General features: G+C 39.3%; 1 protein-coding gene across 1 annotated transcript in view; it reads left to right on the forward strand.

Annotated features, from left to right (window-relative positions):
• Positions 1 to 22,416, forward strand: part of atp6v1ba (ATPase, H+ transporting, lysosomal, V1 subunit B, member a) — a 158,683-nt gene that overhangs the window by 39,152 nt on the left and 97,115 nt on the right. Inside the window, exons 2-3 of the mRNA XM_061911041.1 lie at positions 12,132 to 12,187; positions 15,099 to 15,197. Of these exons, the coding sequence (XP_061767025.1) occupies positions 12,132 to 12,187; positions 15,099 to 15,197 (155 nt within the window). The remainder of the gene's footprint in view (positions 1 to 12,131; positions 12,188 to 15,098; positions 15,198 to 22,416) is intronic.

Consider the following 22,416-nt stretch of genomic DNA (forward strand, 5'->3'; position numbering starts at 1 on the left):
GTGCGCCACATATTTTTGATGGGAGACATGTCTGGACTGCAGGCGGGCCAGGAAAGTACCCGCACTCTTTTACTACGAAGCCACGCTGTTGTAACACGTGGCTTGGCATTGTTTTGCTGAAATAAGCAGGAGCGTACAGGATAACGTTGCTTGGATGACAACATATGTTGCTCCAAAACCAGTATGGACCATTCAGCATTAATGGTGCCTTCACAGATGTGTAAGTTACCCATGCCTTGGGCACTAATACACCCCCACACCATCCCAGATGCTGGCTTCTGAACTTTGCGCCTGTAACAATCAGGATGGTTGTTTTCCTCTTTGTTCTGTAGGACACCACGTCCACAGTTTCCAAATATATTTTGAAATGTGGACTCGTCAGACCACAGAACACTTTTCCACTTTGCATCAGTCCACCTTAGATGAGCTCGAGCCCAGCAAAGCCAGCGGCGTTCCTGGGTGTTGATAAATGGCTTTCACTTTACAAAGTACAGTTTTAACTTGCACCTACAGATGTAGCGACCAACTGTAGTTACTGACAGTGGTTTTATGAAGTGTTCCTGAGTCCTTGTGGTGATATCCTTTACACACTGATGTCAGTTTTTGATGCAGTACTGTCTGAGGGATCAAATGTCCGTAATATCATCGCTTATGTGCAGTGATTTCTCCAGATTCTCTAAACCATTTGATGATTTTACGTACCGTAGATTGCAAAATCCCTCAATTCCTTGCTACGAGCCTACTCTCCTTAAAAGCCGCCACAATGAACATTTTGTACACAACCCAAAACCAGTGAAGTTGGCACGTTGTGTAATTCGTAAACAAAAACAGAATACAATGATTTGCAAATCCTTTTCAACTTATTTTCAATTGAATATACTGCAAAGATAAGATATTTCGAACCGAAAAACGTATATATATTTTTTTTACAAATACAAACCCTGTTTTCTTTTGAGTCAGGAAATTGTGTTGGATGAAAATCCTTTTCAACCCATATTCAATTGAATGCACTACAAAGACAAGATATTTGATCTTCAAACTCATAAACTTGATTTTTTTTTTGCAAATAATTAACTTAGAATTTTTTGGCTGCAACATGTGCCAAAGTAGTTGGGAAAGGGCATGTTCAACCACTGTGTTACATCACCTTTTCTTTTAACAACACTCAATAAACGTTTGGGAACTGAGGAAACTAATTGTTGAAGCTTTTCAGGTGGAATTCTTTCCCATTCTTGTTTTATGTAGAGCTTCAGTCGTTCAACAGTCCGGGGTCTCCGCTGTCGTATTTTACGCTTCATAATGCGCCACACATCTCAATGGAAGACAGGTCTGGACTGCAGTCAGGCCAGTCTAGTACCCGCACTCTTTTACTATGAAGCCACACTGTTTTAACACGAAGCTTGGCATTTTCTTGCTGAAATACGCAGGAGCGTCCATGATAACGTTGCTTGGACGGCAACATATGTTGTTCCAAAACCTGTATGTACCTTTCAGCATTAATGGTACCTTCACAGATGTTTAAGTTACCAATGGCTTGGCCACTAATACGCCCCTATACCATCACAGATGCTGGCTTTTGATCTTTGCGCCCAGAACAATCCGGATAGTTATTTTCCATTTTGATCTGGAGGAGACAACGTCCACAATTTCCCCCCAAAAATTAAAATGTAGACTCGTCAGACCACAGAACACTTTTCCACTTTGCATCAATTCCATCTTAGATGAGGTTAGGCCCAGCGAAGCTGGCAGCACTTCTGGGTGTTGTTGATAAATTGCTTTTGCTTTGCATAGTAGAGCTTTAACTTGCCCTTACAGATGTAGCGACAAACTGTATTTAGTGACAGTGGTTTTCTGAAGTGTTCCTGAGCCCATGTGGTGATATCCTTTAGAGATTGTTGTCGGTTTTTGATACAGTGCCGTCTGAGGGATCGAAGGTCACGGTCATTCAATGTTGGTTTCCAGCCATGCCGCTTACGTGGAGTGATTTCTCCAGATTCTCTGAACCTTTTGATGATATTATGGACCGTAGATGTTGAAATCCCTATATTTCTTGCAATTGCACTTTGAGAAACGTTGTTCTTAAACTGTTTGACTATTTTCTCACGCAGTTGTGAACAAAGGGGTGTATCTTGACCCATCCTTTCTTGTGAAAGACTGAGCATTTTTTGGGAAGCTGTTTTTATACCCAATCATGGCACCCACCTGTTCCCAATTAGCCTGCACACCTGTGGGATGTCCAAATAAGTTTTGATGAACATTCCTCAACTTTATCAGTATTTATTGCCACATTTCCCAACTTCTTTGTTACGTGTTGCTGGCATCAAATTCTAAAGTTTATGATTATATGCAAAATAAAAAATGTTTATCAGTTTGAACATCAAATAGGTTGTCTTTGTAGCTTTTTCTACTCAATAAGAGTTGAAAATGATTTGCAAATCTATGTATTCTGTTTATTTTTACATTTAACACAATTTCCCAACTCATATGGAAACAGGGTTTGTTGTAATCATTAACCAAGAATTTAATGGCAGCAGCAACCCATTGCAAAAAAGTTGGCACGCGAGCATTTTTACCACTGTGTTACATGGTCTTTCCTTTTAACAACACTCAGTAAATGTTTGGCAACTGAGGAGACCAATTTTTGAAGCTTTTCAGGTGGGATTCTTTACCATTCTTGCTTGATGTGCAGTTTAAGTTGTTCAACAGTCTCCGTTGTCGTATTTTACGCTTCCTAATGTGCAACACATTTTCAGTGGGAGACAGGTCTGGACTACAGGCAGGCCAGTCTAGTACCCACACTCTTTTACAATGAAGCCATGCTGTTGTAACACGTGGTTTGGCATTGTCTTGCTGAAATAATCAGGGGCGTCCATGATAACGTTGCTTGGATGGGAGCTTATGTTGCTCCAAAACCTGTATGTACCTTTCAGCAATATTGATACCTTAACAGATGTGTAAGTTATCCATGCCTTGGGCACTAATACACCTCCATACTATCACAGATGCTGGCTTTTGGACTTTGCGCTGAGAAAAATCCAGTGGTTCTTTTCCTCTTTGTTCCGGAGGACACGACATTCACAGTTTCCCAAAAAATGCTTTTCCACTTTGCGTCAGTCCATCTTAGAGGGACTGATGCACAGTGGAAGCCCGCAGCGTTTCTGGGTGTTAAGTGGCATTTGCTTTGCATAGTAGAGTTTTACTTTGCACATACAGATGTAGCGACGTACTGTAGTTACTGACAGTGATTTCCTACTCAGTAGCCTGGTGGTTAGAGTGTCCGCCCTGAGATTGGTAGGTTGTGAGTTCAAACCCCCGCCGAGTCATACCAAAGTCTATAAAAATGGAAACCATTACCTCCCTGCTTGGCACTCAGCAGCAAAGGTTGGAATTGGGGGTTATAGCACCAAAAATTATTCCCGGGCGCGGCACCGCTGCTGCCCACTGCTCCCCTCACCTCCCAGGGGGTGATCAAGGGTGATGGGTCAAATGCAGAGAATAATTTCGCCACACCTCGTGTGTGTGTGACAATCATTGGTACTTTAACTTTAACTACTTTAACTGAAGTGTTCCTGAGCCCCTGTGGTGATATCCTTTACACACTGATGTTATTTTTGATGCAGTACTTCCTGAGGGATCCAAGGTCACGGGCATTCAAGTGATTTCTCAAGATTGTCTTAACCTTTTGATGATTTTAGAGACGAGATTGTGAAATCCCTAAATGCCTTGAGAAGTGTTGTTCTTAAACTGTTTGACAAATTGCTTACTTATTTGTTTACAACATGGTGACCCTCGCCATTACAATAGCTGGTTTTGGCAGTGCTGTTCCTGTGCTCAGTTTTTTTTTTTGGGCAACAGAATTTTCGCTGCATCACTAGTCAATAGTGCACAAATAATAGGCTATGTATATATACATATATATAGGGTTTCCCCTTGATGTACTTGGAAGTGGCGCGCCGCCACAGCATTTTTATTACAGCCACACCTTGTAAATAGAAGCTTTTTTTTTTCTACTAAAAAATTAATTGAATATGTTGTAGACTCCAGAAGTAATCACACAAAGCCCGACACTATGTTTAGCTTTTATTACCAATCTTATAACAAACAACGGCACAGTTCCAACAGGTTTTGCTTCCAGTGTAAACACGTTCGTCTCGTGAGTTTGCGCTTCCCCACACACACAACAACACTTCTTCATTTTTTGCCAATCACCTTTCAGGCACAGACAGTGTGTTGGCAAACATGGGAAAAACTGCTATCAAATCCAAACTGCGCAAACATAAAACATTAATATTAGCAGGCCATTACTGCAGGAATGGATATATATAGCCTATTATTTGCGCAATACTGACAAGTAATTTACCCAAAAACTTGACTACCAAAAAAATACTTTGATCACCGAAAACAGCGATACCAAAAACGGATGTAAACAAAACGCCCGCCATTGTTTAGAGGGTTGGCAGCATGTCTGCGATGTGGACGCAGGGTTTCCCGCAGCGTTTTGTTGCTAAGGTGGCCGCCTTAACAACAAACAGCTGCTGCCTAAGCTAAAGTCTTAAAAAGCTGCTCCATTTCGTACTGCCACTGTCTCAGTCAGTACTTTCTGCAGCACCCAGCATTGTCCCACCCACAGAACCATCTGATTGGTTACACGCGGAGCGGTAACACCTAATCAGCAGTGCCTATTCAGAGAGGTAACAGCCAATCAGCAGTGCGTATTCACAGCGGTAACAGCCAATCAGCAGTGTGTATTCAAAGCTCATGGAGTCAGTGCTCCATCATCTTGATGAGCAGATAGGTGTTTAGCAGGTAAGCATCAGGCAGTGGACTCTTCCCAAATTATAATAAACACCTCTCAGTCAACTACGAGTAACATCACTATGAGCCCGTTGACGTTATAGAAACATAAACAGCAGTTCAGCTCGCTCGCAGTCCTTGAGGTGAAGGCTAATTAGCTTTTAGCGTAACTTTAACTCATTTTGCTGTTTGTGTGTGCGTGTATGTTTGTGTTACGGACAGCAAAGCTCTGTCTGTCTGATATTTCACTTTACATTTTTCTATGTTCATCGAGCTGTGTTGAAGCAGCAAAAAACAACATTATGTTAAATGAAGAGTTTCCTAAAGCGGAGTCTCTGATAGTTGATATAATAATGTAACTTCATCATAAAGCCTACATGAACTCCATGGTGTTCAGGGATGAAGAGTCTCCTATTGTTGTTGTACTATTTTTTCAGCTACAGTTACATTAATCATTAGTAATGTAGCATCCTAATTTTGAATGGCAGGGTCCTTGCTATCACATGTTGATAGCAATTTAACATTTACATAATTGAAATGCCCTGCCCCAAATGGAGGAGTTCAAGTACCTAGGAGTCTTGTTCACGAGTGGGGGGGAGTGGATCGTGAGATCGACAGGCGGATCGGTGCGGCGTCTTCAGTAATGCAGACGTACCGATCCGTTGTGGTGAAGAAGGAGCTGAGCCGGAAGGCAAAGCTCTCAATTTACCGGTCGATCTACGTTCCCATCCTCACCTATGGTCATGAGCTTTGGGTCATGACCGAAAGGATAAGATCACGGGTACAAGCGGCCGAAATGAGTTTCCTCCGCCGTGTGGCGGGGCTCTCCCTTAGAGATAGGGTGAGAAGCTCTGCCATCCGGGAGGTACTCAAAGTAAAGCCGCTGCTCCTTCACATCGAGAGGAGCCAGATGAGGTGGTTCGGGCATCTGGTCAGGATGCCACCCGAACGCCTCCCTAGGGAGGTGTTTAGGGCACGTCCAACCGGTAGGAGGCCACGGGGAAGACCCAGGACACGTTGGGAAGATAATGTCTCCCGGCTGGCCTGAGAACGCCTCGGGATCCCCCGGGAAGAGCTAGACGAAGTGGCTGGGGAGAGGGAAGTCTGGGTTTCCCTGCTTAGGCTGTTGCCCTGCGACCCGACCTCGGATAAGCGGAAGAAGATGGATGGATGGATGGATAATTGAAATGAACTACAGGCTCCCCAAATGCTGTAATAAATTAAGCACGATGAGTTGAACATATGTCAGCATGTGGCATAATAATGAAATACTTAGTATCTCAGGTAACTAGGACTGTTTTGTTTTTCGCTTTATGGAAAAAATATCGAGATACATATCGTATATTGCCATTTAGCAAATGAAGCTGAAAGCACAGCCAAAAATTTTAGGCCTCTTCACACAACAAAGCCGGCTTACTTCACCACAGTCTGTAGTCTATTGCCCCCCAGGCTATGTGGTGTTTGCAACGAGGTGGGAGACGTGATGGCGACAGGACGAGTTACACCGATCCTTACACCCAGCCACCCCCTTCCCCGGTCTGTCCGCCGTAGAGACACCACCTTAACTACTACTAATAATAATAATAGATTTCATTTGTAAAAAAATCAAAATAAACATTGAGCAAACAACTTCAAAGTGCCACAGTGTAAAAAATAGTAATGATAATAATAATGATAAAAAGATAATAAAAAGAAATGAAATATAAAACTGGAAACAGCCCAATAGCTAGAACCAACATGCATGTCTATAAAAAGGCTTTTTTTAAAACATGGGTTTTTAAGCCTTTTTTGAAAGCATCCGCAGTCTGAGGTACCCTTAAGTGGTCAGGGAGAGTGTTTCACAGACTGGGAGCAGCGGAGCAGAAAGCCCGGTCTCCCATAGTTCGTAGCTTTGTCTGTGGAGGTTGGAGGAGGTTAGCCTGTTTGGAGCAAAGGTGTCGTGTGGAGGATTTGGGGGGGAGCAGTTCTTTGAGGTAGAGGGGGGCATTTCCATGGAGGCACTGGTGAGTTAGTAGGGAGATTTTGAATTCAATCCTGAGTGTAACAGGAAGCCAGTGAAGGGATTTGAGAGTTGGTGTGATGTGGTCATGTTTCCGCACTCTCATCAGGATCCTCACAGGACTATTTTGTATGTACTGCAGCTTCTGAATGTTCTTGCTGGGGATCCCGACAAGAAGTGCGTTGCAGTAGTCGAGCCTGGATGAACAAACTAACATTTTCTGGGGGAAACACTGTGGATGTGATTTGTATTGATATTGCACATATACCCGCGGACAGCCGTCACCAAAATGTGCAAGTATTAAGAGGACAACGGCGTCTTTTATAAAAGAGAAAGTCCAACTAGCGCAGCAGTGTGAAACAAGTGTGACGTCAGTGACATCAAGGGGCAGAATAGTCTGTAAACACAAATACATTAAATAATAACACCAGAAGAAGATGCTCGATTTATTGCTAGTTGATTTTAATTTTAAAAAGTCATTGAAAGTCTGTAGACACTTGAACAAATCTCAAAATACCTTGTACAAAAAGCAGCAACAATTGAACATATGACAATACGATAAAAAAATATATGTTAATACAAATTAATAGGAAATGCCCATCCATCCATCCATTTTCTAACGCTTATTCCCTTCTAGGGTCGCGGGGGGCGCTGGCGCCTATCTCAGCTACAATCAGGCGGAAGGCGGTGTACACCCTGGACAAGTCGCCACATCATCGCAGGGCCAACACAGATAGACAACATTCACACTCACATTCACACACTAGGGCCAATTTAGTGTTGCCAATCAACCTATCCCCAGGTGCATGTATTTAGAAGTGGGAGGAAGCCGGAGTACCCGGAGGGAACCCACGCATTCACGGGGAGAACATGCAAACTCCACACAGAAAGATCCCCAGCCTGGGATTGAACCCAGGACTGCAGGACCTTTGTATTGTGAGGCAGACACACTAACCCCTCTTCCACCGTGAAGCCTTAATAAGATTATTTAAAATGTATGTATACATATTTTGAATCTTTTCAAAGAATATCATCTCATCATAGCAAATTATGCATATTACTCGATTATAGTGACCACGCACCCAAGATTAAAACACATTTTTGCAAAAAAATATATTTTATTCAATTCTAATGTTGATAATTAATATTTTTAACATGATTTCATTATTTTCAATGACAACATAAAGTCATTATTAAAATGGATATTTTCATCCAATTTATCTGAAAACCATTCGCACATCTGTACCCAGACTTTATGGACATGCTGTAGATAGATATGTATCTGTCTATCTGTCTGTCTGTCTATGTGTGTATATATAATGTATGTATGTATGTATGTATGTCTGTCTATGTATATATATGTATGTATGTTTGTATGTACTTAATGAAAAAGTTAATTCATACAACAAAACTATCACATTTAGTTCTTGCAGCTGTCCTTTCCATATTGTGTTGCGTTTGTAATTGATTCTGTTAATTACATGTGCTTTATGATGGCACTTGTTGTCGGGAGTTTATTTGTACGGTAGGCTGAGTCTCTCTTTTTTGTGACATACATTGGTAACATCATTTTATGTGGAAAAATTGGACACAAACACTATTTGTCGACAGTGTTTGCACTTCACTGCTTTTTGATCGACAACATCCTTAATAAAACCAAAGTGGGAACACGTCACTACTTTTTTTGCTGCTGCTCTTCTGGCAGTCTTCACACTTGGCAACTTTTGGTTTATGGTTGATTACTCACAAAGTTGTAATAACAGGGTATATTTTTCTAAATTTACTGCAATATTAACATAGATCAGATGAATAGCATTAATTTTGTCTTTACAAGGGTACACAAATGGTCAGTCAATAAAAACCGTATGACTCTAAACATTTTATCAACATTTTATGCAAAAAATCTTTGATGGAGGACAAATAGGCAGGTAGATCTGCGCAACTTTGACATTGCTACAACAATAACGCTCAGCATTTCACTATTGCAAAAATGTGCTCCCAGTCCATCATATGCAGTTAGCACTTTAAAAATTTCTCCGTATGGCTAGTACAGTACGGATATAGTATGAATATACAAAATAACATTTATTCTTGGGTCTAAATTGTTTTTGATCATTGAGCCAGACTATTTTTTGAAAGATTCCGATTCAATCAGACATATCTGAAATTGTGGCCCAAAAGGTATTTTTTGGTTGTATCAGGCTGTTTTCTAACATGCTTTTAGAAGATTTGATTAATTTTCAGTTACATATACTTTTTCTGGTTTTGTTTTCACCCTTAATGTGCACTTGATCAAAGCATTGTATACCATTTGAAATACATGATACCAGAGGTTATCTGAAATATGCAATGTCTGGGTGGAATGCTTCACAAAATCCATGGTTCGGATCTTGTCATGGCTTTGTAACCAGTTTTCGGTTTGGCACAGTGTACATTGTTCTTTTTATCACCTGAGAAAGCCACCATTAGTTTTAATTAGATGTGGTCCAAACACAAATATCTAAAATAATACTTGTCCCAGCCAGCATTAGCTTTGTAGTTTGTTCGCAGTCTTATTTGATTTTTAAGGGGTCTTTTCGGCGCTGTTTTATCAGGAGCAGGCGGGTGAGTGTTTTGGGGACGATGAGCGGTACCAGAAAATAAAAGGTTTCCCCAGACCAATGTTCCTTCTTCTCACAATGAGAGCATTTCACTCACATTCATGCAAAATTTTTCCTTAAATATTGCCTTTTGACAGTAATTTTCAGTTTTTAACTAATTTGTAAACCAAAGAAAAAACATGGTCAAAGCAACCCAGAGATTTTTTCCATTTTTTTCCCCCATAAACCGTTTCTACTGCATATGTTCCTTGACTGCACTTAAATGTAGAATACATGTAGAATATATTTATATTATTCATGTATTATATATTTTATATTATATACATACATAATATATCATTTATTATTGGTATTTATTATTATCATTGTCTATTGTGAGCAAACTGTGGTGCTGAATTTCCCCAGGGATCAATAAAGTCTATTCTAATCTATTCTATAATCCCTAATCCAGTGATGTATTAATCTGTTTTTTACATTTCATGTTTATAGTAATTGATAATAAATATTTAAAACAAACTCTAACTCCTGAACTACAATAAACCACATAAGGCTCTGGATTTTTAGTACCGGTAATTCAACAAAACGTAAACAATTTCAAGTAACTCAAAATCACATGATATGTATTTGTTCTTGCTTATGTCTTATCCTTGTGTTGTGGCTGCATGTAACATGATTGCAATAATGAATGAGTAATTGCATAGCCAAGTCAAATTTCCTTCTATTCTGTTACTGCATCTGCCATTAAGATGTTGTAGACTTACAGATTGCAAAGGCGGTTCTATATAATTATGTAGCCCAATTTTCCCCACATTACCATCGCCCATAGGTAAATAGCATATGTATATCTTTTGAGACCTTCTGGCAATTTGTAGGCTAAGTATAGTTATTATTTCTTTGTAAAAATATAGCAAGCATGGCGTGTGTTGCATTTGCACGAAGAAAGGGCGAGCTATTAAATGACATTATTTTACATTTAACGGAATTTTCAAGAGCATGTTTAGATGAAGGGATGTGGTTGGGCAAATCTGAGCAGTTTTGAGGCTACAGCAAGAGTGTGTGTGTGTGTGTGTGCGTGCGTGTGTGTGCGCGCGCGCGTGTTATACACACACACTGACCCCCAGATGCATTTTTTACATCAATGTGGCCCCCCCGGGTCAAAATAATTGCTCAGATCTGCTTTGGGGTAAACAGTTGTACTTCTGTTCCAAAACGTAGCACAACTTCAGAAACAATTTTTACAATAACAAAATGATGTAATTTCAAATAATCTGTTCCAGACACTCAAAAATATTGTTCTGCATTTTCCATCCATCCATCCATACATCTTCTTACGCTTATCCGAGGTTGGTCGCGGGGGCAGCAGCCTAAGCAGGGAAGCCCAGACTTTCCTCTCCCCAGCCACTTCGTCCAGCTCTTCCCGGGGGATCCCGAGGCGTTCTCAGGCCAGCAGGGAGATATAGTCTTCCCAACGTGTCCTGGGTCTTCCCTGTGGCCTCGTATCGGTTGGACGTGCCCTAAACACCTCCCTAGGGAGGCGTTCGGGTGGCATCCTGACCAGATCCTTGAACCACCTCATCTGGCTCCTCTCGATGTGGAGGAGCAGCGGCTTAACTTAAAGCTTCTCACCCTATCTCTTAGGGAGAGCCCCGCCACCCGGCGGAGGAAACTCATTTCGGCCGCTTGTATCCGTGATCCTGTCCTTTCTGTCATAACCCAAAGCTCATGACCATAGGTGAGGATGGGAACGTAGATCGACTGGTAAATTGAGAGATTTGCCTTCCGGCTCAGCTCCTTCTTCACCACAACGGATCGATACAGGAACCGCATTACTGAAGACGCCACACCGATCCGCCTATCGACCTCACAATCACCTTTTCCCTCACCCGTGAACAAGACTCCCAGGAACTTAAACTCCTCCGCTTGGGGAAGGGTCTCCTCCCCAACCCGGAGATGGCACTGCACCCTTTTTCGGGCGAGAACCATGGACTCGGACTTGGAGGTACTGATTCATATCCCAGTCGCTTCACACTCTGCTGCGAACCGATCCAGTGAGAGCTGAAGACCCTGGCCAGATGAAGCCATCAGGAGCCCATCATCTGCAAAAAGCAGAGACCCAATCAAAGCTCATGACCATAGGTGAGGATGGGAATGTAGATCGACTGGTAAATTGAGAGCTTTGCCTTCCGGCTCAGCTCCTTCTTCACCACAACGAATCGATACAGCGTCCGCATTACTGAATGAAGCAAGCCAAATGTCTACTTAATTTACAAACCATTATATTGCCCTTGTTTTTATTTATCTTCTTTCTCACGTTAAGTTCTTGTTCATTCTGTCCATGTGTGTTTTTCTCTCACCCTCGTTACTGATGACCCATTATTTTTATAATTGTTATTTTTATTCATAAGTCTTTTAAGTCTTTTAAGCATGAACTCAGAAGATTGCTCTGTCATTGTGATTGTCATGCCATTCCTTATTAAGTGAATGTTTTAAATTTTTATGACATTTGCCTGCCTGTGACATTTGGACCTGTAAGTGCATGAAAGCGGTTTAAGTCATACACTTAAAGGTCAGCTTGTGATTATTCACCGCCATTGTAAGCATGTTGTAAGTATGTACACTTGTTTCCGAATTGATTGCTTGCATTCAACCACTAAAGAAAATGAGAATCCTAAAGCTATTGCATTTATTTCAGCAGACATGAGAGACAAAATGAGCAATGAAACTGTCTTCTCTTCCAGCATATTCTACGGTGACTGGTGTAAATGGGCCCCTGGTGATTCTGGATAATGTAAAGGTGAGACTACTTGCACCTATTAATTTCTTTCTCATCTTGGCTGATGTTAACACAGCAGTATTGACTCATTCGTATTGTGTTTTAAAGTTATAATAATCAGGACGGAGGAAGACAAAGGTTATAAAATCATGTCGGTGAGCCAATCCCCGCAGGGTAGGTGGACAAACTGGGAGACCGTTACTGACTAGACCATCACACGGGCCAATCTCTGAAAATTTCCCCAAGCTGAGCTTTTTGATTGGGTCCACATATGACACATACCCAAGCCCCCAAATCATACACCGGTGTTTTTGGAAAAGAAGAACCTTGCCACCTCAGTGGTCTCTTGAGTTCCAGCTTGCAGCACATCCTCTCTGGCCATAAAGCCGCATTATCACAAGGCAGATAAAGATGGCGCCATGACAGAGTCCTGCAAAAGTTAGTGGAGGTCATCAAAGCTCACAGATTCGAAGCAAATAAGGCTATCATGATGAAAGACATGATGACGGATGTATTTTTTAAAATGCATTCTAACTGAGAAACAAATGTCTGCTTACATCGGAGCCAAGTGGAGATCCTCTATTCCTCTCATAAACCCCAATAAATAACCATACAAAATATGTCAACAATAGTCCATTTACATTTTGTGTTTTGATTATAACCACGTATTAGTGATATTGATATTATAAACGCTAACGCAGATACATTTTTTTGTAAAGGTGCTGAGCTTGAGTGCGAATGTTGACATAATCGACTGATGAGCTGCGTCCTGGTTTTTTTGCTCGTCAACCTTTATTGTAGCTCATAAATCCTGCCTCCCACCTGGATATAAAAAGGACGAGGACATATTCCGACAAGTGGTACACTTTGACAGCCATTTTATACCCTGAAATGGCAAGAAGGACACGAAAAGACCGGTTTGTGCTCACCCCCTGTTCTAATATGAGTAATTTATCCTCTAAATGCAAACATAACATTCCAGCAGTTGGCACCCTGATGACAGCAGACATTCCACAGTAAGTGATCGTTTATTTTGATTGCTGGTTCTCATAATGTTTACAGTGAAGCAGTAATCAGTGATGGAGTTAGGAAAAAAAAGCCTTTTTTAAACTAATGGCTGTGTATGTTTAAAATGATCAAAATACGTAAATATGAAACATTCCTTTAAATGTGTTTGTTACTACATTACATATATACTTACATCATGTTTATAAAACCTTAATGGAGGTGTTTGGGTTTTTTGAAGTTTTTTTAGCCAGAATAGAGCAGCTCCCATCGGCTCCATTGTTATAAATATATATATGCTATATATATATATATATATACACACCGTATTTTTCGGACTATAAGTCGCAGTTGTTTTCAATAGTTTGGCCGGGCGTGCGACATGTACTCCGGAGCGACTTATGTGTGAAATTATTAGCACATTACCGTAAAATATAAAATAATATTATTTATTTCATTTGCGAAAGAGACAAAGAAAATGTCAGCAATCATCACACACACGTCAGCAATCTTCACATACACGTCAACCAATAAGAATTTGGCGGGGAGGGTCATGGCAGAAGTGCATTGTGGGTCATGGAATGCTAACTGCTATATGCTATATGATACAGCCGTAGCTATTAAAATGTATAATTTCATCGTTGTCGGTAACTTACAAAAACTGAGATGGCTGAACAAAAATGGCACCGAAAAGGAAATCATGTACTGCAGATTACACAATATCAAATAATATTATTTATCTCATTCGCGGAAGAGACGAAAAAAATGTCAGCAATCGTCACACACACGTCAACCAATAAGAATTCGGCGGGGGGAGTGTCATGGCAGAAGTGCATTGTGGGTCAATCAAATGCTAACTGCTATATGCTTTATGCTACTGCCATAGCTATTAAAAATGGATCATTTCATCTTTGCGGGTAACTTATAAAAACTGGGAAAGGCTGAACAAAATTGGACCAAAAAGGAAATCATGTACTGCAGATTACAAGCTGATGTAGTGGAATATGCAGCAGAAAACGACAAGAGGAAGCGGCACATACCTTTGGAGTTGGCAGAGTTGTTTAGAAGCGACATCGAGGAAGAAGATTTCATCGGATTTATCGATTAGGAGTGACAGATTGTTTGGTCACGTATAGCATGTTCTATATTGTTAGTAGTTATTATTGAATGATCTCTTACCATAATATGTTAAGTAACATACAGGCACGTTCTCAGTTGGGTTATTTATGCGTCATATAACATATACTTATTCAGCTGTTGTTCACTATTCTTTTATTATTTTAAATTGCCTTTCAAATGTCTATTCTTGGTGTTGGTTTTATCAAATAAATTTCCCCCGAAAATGAGACTTATACTCCAGTGCGACGGAATGGCTGGGACCAATAGTAAAAAAAACACATTAAAACAGAGGGACACACCAACAACTCAAACTGAGGTTACACAAGAGCACAGAGCTCTGACAAGCATTAACCACTCTAGAGGCACCATCTTGAAAAAACATGGGTATCGTTACTTAATACTATTGAATACTTTTATTTTCACAGTCTTTAGTACTGTGGTCTCTTGTCGTTGTTGCATTTTTGGTCATATTTCCATTGAACAAAGAGAGTTCAGTCTACCAAGTTAATATCCATGTGTGTTAAACATACTTGGCCAATAAATCTGATTGTGATTATGATCTTGAAATGTTTACGTCCCACATTCTTTCAACAGCCAGTGAGTGTTTAGCAACAGTTTACCATGAATTGATTAACGTGGACCCCGACTTAAACAAGTTGAAAAACTTATTCGGGTGTTACCATTTAGTGGTCAATTGTACGGAATATGTACTGTACTGTGCAATCTACTAATAAAAGTATCAATCAATCAATCAAGTTGCAAGGGTTTCTATTTGGTTGTGGTTGAAGCCATTATGTGTTTTATTTAGTTCCCCAGATATGCTGAAATTGTTCATCTGACCTTGCCTGACGGAACCAAGAGGAGCGGTCAAGTCTTGGAGGTGATTGGCAGCAAAGCAGTTGTTCAGGTGAGATAGAAAATAATAGTGGACCCATGATCTATCTTGCCAGAAGTAGTTTGGCTAGAGTTTGAGTCGTTTAGGGGCTCATTAATATTGTGTTTCTTTGATATCAATTAAAATGTTTCCTTATAGACAGTTTAATTTGATATAAATTTTTAACCGAGTTTCACTATTTGCGCAGTGTACGCTGGCTTTGTCCATCATCTCAACTAGCTTCTCTTGTGCATGAACTGGTATCTAAGTACAAAATCAGTTTCCGGTGACGTCATCAAACTGAATGGCAGCTTAGAATAACATCTCCCTTTTGAGAAAAGTAATTTCGCCCCTTGAGACCGCAAAATGCCAAATTTTCAGATAATCTCTGAACAAACAAAAGGGGCAAGAATGGGTATAACCGGAGGAAATCGAGGAAATGTCGTTGCAGAGTCTGTAAATGAGGAAAGCTATGTTCCGCGAACAGCTCACTTGTAACGCTACAAGATGGCGGTACAAATGCTAACCCTCACTTAAAGGAGGCGGACACTGAAGGTTAACGGCCAAGTTCTGGAGGAGATTTGGAACTTCTGAAAATACACAAAAGAACAGCTGAACGATATTAAATCCGAGCTCACCAACATTAAACAACAAACAACAGACACAGAGGAGCAAATCGAAAAGGTAGAGGACCGGATTCAAAACGTGGAGTACGTGTTGAACAAAATGATAAGTCATTCATCAGCAAGAAAACAAACTACTCGACTATTAAGGGAGATCCCGACGCGAGGACTTGAGGATATACAACGTTCCCAAAGGAGCCGAGGGACCGTCCATGCCAGAGTTTGTGGGAAAATTGCTGCGGGACATGTTGGAGATCCCCGTAACTACGTAACTCGACATCGAAAGAACGCGTCGGCGCCAAGACCCGCCGGAAACAGAAGACAAGCCGCGGCCAGTCAGCGTGATTACGCCGAGGGAGAGCCTGCTGGGTCAGCTGTCCCGTTCCGCCTGGGAGACCATGGGAGGAAGGACCCGGGAGGGGGACAGGTGAGGAGCCAGAAAAAAGCATCAAGGAGAGACTGCAAGCGTTCAGAAGATAATCATCGCCTTCTCCGGAGGACCTGTTAATCTTGATTGACTTCTTAAAGTGTTGGTAAGATGAACAGAACTAAAACAGGTGACTTTAAATTCATTCAAAGTCATTTGTGCTATATATAATAACCCCAACTAGATGAGAATATATACAAATAAGGTATGTGTCTATGTAATGAACATGGATTTTTTTCTCTCTCTCTACCAAGTGTCATGATGGGGGCCCTCTGCTCATAGATGGGAAAGGATTCCCCTCACAGCTACATGTTTTATCTAGCCTAACCCAGGGTCATCTGTTAGAGACCCATGCCTTAGAACTACACTTTTTTTTTGTCTTCCGTATTTTTTTATTTTTAGTTATTTTGTTTTGTTTTATTTATGTTATTTCAGTTTTTTTCGTCATGGGAGTAGACTTGCTAGGTTTTATTTTGAATATTTTTTGGTACACTTACACTTACACCCATGGCTAGTGAAAAAGTAAAATGTGTATCGTTCAATGTTAATGGGCTATTGAACACAATTAAACGCAGTAAAATCTTATCGAAGGTGAGGAAAGAACAAGCCCACATAGTACATTTACAGGAGACAGACTTGGATGACAAGGAGCATGTAAAATTAAAGAGAATGGGCTTCACTCATTTGTTTTTTTTGTCATATAAATTAGGACATAGGAGAGGAGTTGCTATCCTCATCTCAAAAAAGACAAATTTGGAAAAAGTACTGGAAATTGGTGATAAGGAGGGTAGATTTAGTTTGGTAAAGGGAAAGATAGATGGGAACCCAATCACCCTATTGAATGTTTATGCACCACCTAGGAGTGATATTAATTTCTTCCAAAAAATTACCAATATTCTGGTAACGGAAACCAAAGGTCTTTTGATTTGTGGTGGTGATTTAAATGTATATTTACAGCCAAAATTGGACTCATCTAGTATAAAAACTAGGGGTTTACTTTCCTATAAACCCCTTTGTAGGAAAGTAAACCCACTTTTTGAGGAAGTAGGCTTAATTGACATAAGGCGAGACTTTTTCCCAGACAGAAGGCATTATACTTATTTCTCAGCTCCGCACTGTCTTTATACAAGTATGGATTATTTTCTAACATTCGGGAAGGATAAAGATAAAATATGTACCTGTGAAATTGGGACGATAGATCTAAGTGACCATGCACCTACAGTTTTTAAGATTTTATTTTTAAATTATGGTGGAAAAATAAGTATTTGGTCAACCATTCAAAGCTCTCACTGATGGAAGGAGGTTTTGGCTCAAAATCTCACGATACATGGCCCCATTAATTTTTTCCTTAACACGGATCAATCGTCCTGTCCCCTTAGCAGAAAAACAGCCCCAAAGCATGATGTTTCCACCCCCATGCTTCACAGTAGGTGTGGTGTTCTTGGGATGCAACTCAGTATTCTTCTTCCTCCAAACACGTCTAGTTGAGTTTATACCAAAATGGATACATGGATGATACAGCAGAGGATTGGGAGAATGTTATGTGGTCAGATGAAACCAAAATACAACTTTTTGGTATAAACTCAACTCGTCGTTTTTGGAGGAAGAAGAATACTGAGTTGCATCCCAAGAACACCATACCTACTGTGAAGCATGGAGGTGGAAACATCATTCTTTGGGGCTGTTTTTCTGCTAAGGGGACAGGACGATTGATCCGTTTTAAGGAAAGAATGAATGGGGACATGTATTGTGAGATTTTGAGCCAAAACCTCCTTCCATCAGTGAGGGCTTTGAATGGTTGACCAAATACTTATTTTCCATCCTTTAAGACACAAATTAAATCTGAAATTAGTCTCTTCTTGTAGTTCAATGACACAGGAGAAGTTTCGCCTCCCATGTTATGGGACACCCTGAAGACTGTTTTAAGAGGGAAAATTATAGCAATATCTTCATTTAAGAAAAAACATGATAATACAAAATCAGATGACTTAAAACAAAAAACTAAAATAATTAGAAGGAAGACAAACTAAATTTGGCACATGATATATTAAGGGAAATAAGAAATATTAGGGATGAAATTAACACTTTGGCCACACAAGAAATACAAAATAAATCAAATGTTTTTGAAACAGAGACACTATGAAAGAGCCTCTAAGTCTATGAAAATATTGGCCTGGAAACTAAAAAAAAAGATAGCGGAAAACACAATTCATAAAATCAGGGATCCAAGAACAAAAGGGATACAAACTAAACCAAACAAAATTCGGGAAGCCTTCGAACATTTTTATAAAACTTAATATTCCAAGGTCTCTAGTAGGAGCATAACCCAAATCGACAGCTTCCTGAACTCCCTGAATTTACCTATTTTAAGTGAAAAACAAAATCAAACAATGTCTGCAGATATAACTGAAAATGAATTAAAAGTTGCCATTAGTAGGCTTAAATTAAGTAAATCGCCAGTATCAGACGGTTACACGGCAGAGTGGTATAAGATTTTTAAAAATGAATTAATACCTGTTTTACTTCCCACATTGAATTGGGTCTTAAAAAAGGCACAAACGCCACTTAGTTGGAGGGAGGCAATTATTTCAGCTGTACCAAAAGAAGGCAAGGATAGAATCAAATGTGGATCTTACAGGCCAATATCGGTTCTCAATGTCCATTACAAACTATTTAATTCTTATATGGCCAAAGGATTAGAATATGTCTTACCTATATTGATACATAATGATCAAACAGGTTTTATACATCAACGTCAAATACAAGACAATATAATAAAGACACTACATATTATGGATAATATACAAAGAAAAAACATTGAAGCAATTCTTATAAGTGTGGATGCTGAAAATGCTTTTGATTCGGTCAATTGGAATTTTCTTACAGAGTTTTATACAAATTTGGCTTTCAGGATACAATCATTAAAACTATACCGGTACTACTTTATATAACAATTCTACTGCTAGGATTAAAGTCAGTGGATACTTAACAGTTTCACCCTAGAAAGGGGCTTTAGACAGGGATGTGCATGGTCACCATTACTCTTTGCATTATATCTGGAGCCATTAGCTCAGTCTATCAGACAAAACGAAGATATTAAGGGAATTATGATACAACATTTTGGTCTATCTTGGACACCCAACATACTCGCTCCCTAAATTAATGCAATCATTTGATATGTATTGTCAACTGTCAGGCTATAAAATTAATATAGGTAAAACCCATCTACTCTCATATAACTATAACCCACCAGGGGAAATCAGAAGTACCTGTAGTTACCCCCTGATATGGCAAAGAGAGTCTTTTAAATACCTGGGCATTCATTTGTCAAAAGATCTAACAAAATTATCAAAACACAATTATCTACCCATACATAAAAAAATAAAATATGACATAGCAAGATGGAACTTAATTATTTTTTATAGCCTTAGTTCTAGAATTGATTCCATTGAAATGAATGTACTGCCAAGACTGCTGCACCTGTTCCAAACCCTGCCAATAGAGATGAACCAACACCAATTCAATGAATGGGACAACATGCTATCAAGGTTTATATACATAAGTATAAGGCCAAGAGTTTGACTCAAAAATTTACAATTGGTCAACCACAAAAGAGGATGGGGTTTACCTTGCCTCCGATATTATTATTTTGCAGCCCAGATGAGAGCAGTGATATGCTGGTGCAACCCTTCATATGTTGCTCAATGGAAAATTATTGAAGAAGAAATTCCCTCCATCCCCATACAAGCAATCCTGGCGGATAGCAATTTACAAGCCCATATAAATAACATTGATAACCCATGGGTGAAAGGGACCCTTAAAGTGTGGAAAATTATCATAAAGGAATACAAACTCGAGAGCAATATTGCAGTTCTTAAATGGTGTGCCTATGATACAGAGTTTACACCTAATAAATTAGACTCAAGATTTAAGGACTGGATATCTAAGGGTATAACAGCTTTATGTAGCGTAATGGAAGATAAAAAAATTGCTTAGCTTTGAAACTATTAAAAGGACATATATATTAGAAAACCAAGATTTTTATCGATATTTGCGGTTGCGGCATTTTGTTAATATGAAGGTGAAAAGCGTCACAAAGACGAGTATATGTTTGAATTGTTTACAAAAGCCTACAAATCAGAAATTACTGATAAAACTGTTTCATGCCTGTATAAGGGTCTGTTGAATATGAAATCATACTCAACTTCATATATTAAAACAAAATGGGAGAAGGAAGGAGGGATACCTATACCGGAGGAAGAATGGACAATAATATGGAAATATCAATGGACTTGTACCAGCTCACCCAAGTGGAGGGAGTTTGGCTGGAAAAGTTTGATCAGATTTTTTATTACACCTTCTCAGAAGTCTCATTATGATAACTCCCCTGCCTGCGGGAGAAATTGTAGGAATTCAAACGCGAACCACTACCATGTTTTTTGGGACTGCTCCACCATAAAGGACTATTGGAAAGCGATACACCAAGCTCTACAGGATATTTTCAAACAAGAAATACCCCTTGAAAGTAAAACTTTGTTTTTTGGACTCAGGATTGGCTGAATAAAAATAAACACTTAATGAATATCCCATTGGTAGCTTGTAAAAAGACCATCACTAGGAAATTTTTCGAAAGAGTGCACTGCTTTAAATAAAAAAAAATAAATAAAAATAAAAAAATAAAATATATATATATATATATGTATATATATATATGTATATATATATATATATATATATATATATATATATATATATCTGTTTGTATTCATCTTGTTTTATTTACGTTTATTATTATTATTATTAATGTATTATTTATTTATTTATTTTTGTTTATTTAATTGATGTATTTGTATATACTACTTTTATTTATTTGTTTATTTTTTTTTTCCTTTTTTGGGGGGGTATGATGGGGATATAAAAAAAATGCTTCTGACATTTAGGACAGACAACATCTATACAATGTATGTGAATATGATGTAATGGATAGAAATTTCTGATGCTGGATGTCAATAAAAATACAATGAAAAAAAAAAAACTAAGTACAAAATCCAAACAACCTCAAAGGTCCAACCCAATTCCAGATCACCTCCAATCAGTTTGGATTTCCAAAGGTATTTTTAAACATAGGGATTATTTTGAATAGATATACAATGGTACTTAGGGCTGGGCGATATGGCCTTTTTTTAATATTGTGATATTTTTTAGGCCATATCGCGATACACGATACACTATATCTCGATATTTTTCCTTAGCCTTGAATGAACACTTGATACATATAATCACACCGGTATGATGATTCTATGTGTCTACATTAAAACAATCTTGTTCATACTGCAATAATAAATGCTCATTTTAAACTTTCAAGCAGCGAAGAAAATCACAACTAAAAAAATCACTATTTTTTTCATACGGTGTTCATCTGGAAAGGTTTGCCTTGGCATTATGATGGTGTAGGCGTGTGGCACCGAATGGAGATGTTGAAATGCGGAGTAGGCACGCTTCATTCTCTAGCAGGTGACTTTTCAAATTATGCTATATATTAGCAGTAATGCTACTTTTGGTAGCAAAGCTTTTGCCCCACACTTGACAAATTACTGTTGTCTCTTCGACATATTCCCACTTGAAGCCAAACCACCACCAGACGATGGACCCCCTGCTGTTTTTCTTGGGAATTAATTCTTCCTTCATTTGTTAACAGATTCGCACCTCATTTCTCTCGTATTACCACTCGCACGGCTGAGCTAGCATCACAGCTAACGTTACCCATGCCGCTACCTCTCTGCTCCGCGAGGGCGTATACGTATGTGACGTATGACGTGACAGTACGTGACGTTTGTAAGAAGGTGCGCTTGCTGTCTGTGAGAAGGACAGACAAGAAAGAGCGAGGAGAGCCTGTAGTGTAATGCCAGTAGCTAAAAGCAACTGCGTGAGAACGTATACTCGAATATCCCGGTATAGTCATTTTCTATATCGCACAAACCCGCGATTTATCGATATATCGCCCAGCCCTATTGGTACCTCAAGATATTTCAAAGACGCAACTCCTATCTTGAAAAATTTGTGTTGTAAAAAAGCGTCACACAATGAAATGAAAATGTAATCAGTGCTAGACCCCCCCAAAACAACACAATTTTATCATGTAACAAGCTTTTCAAAAAATACAAAATAAAATAAATAAATACTATATATATATATATATATA

Source organism: Nerophis ophidion, linkage group LG09 (assembly GCF_033978795.1).
Source record: "Nerophis ophidion isolate RoL-2023_Sa linkage group LG09, RoL_Noph_v1.0, whole genome shotgun sequence".
Lineage (NCBI taxonomy): Eukaryota > Metazoa > Chordata > Actinopteri > Syngnathiformes > Syngnathidae > Nerophis > Nerophis ophidion.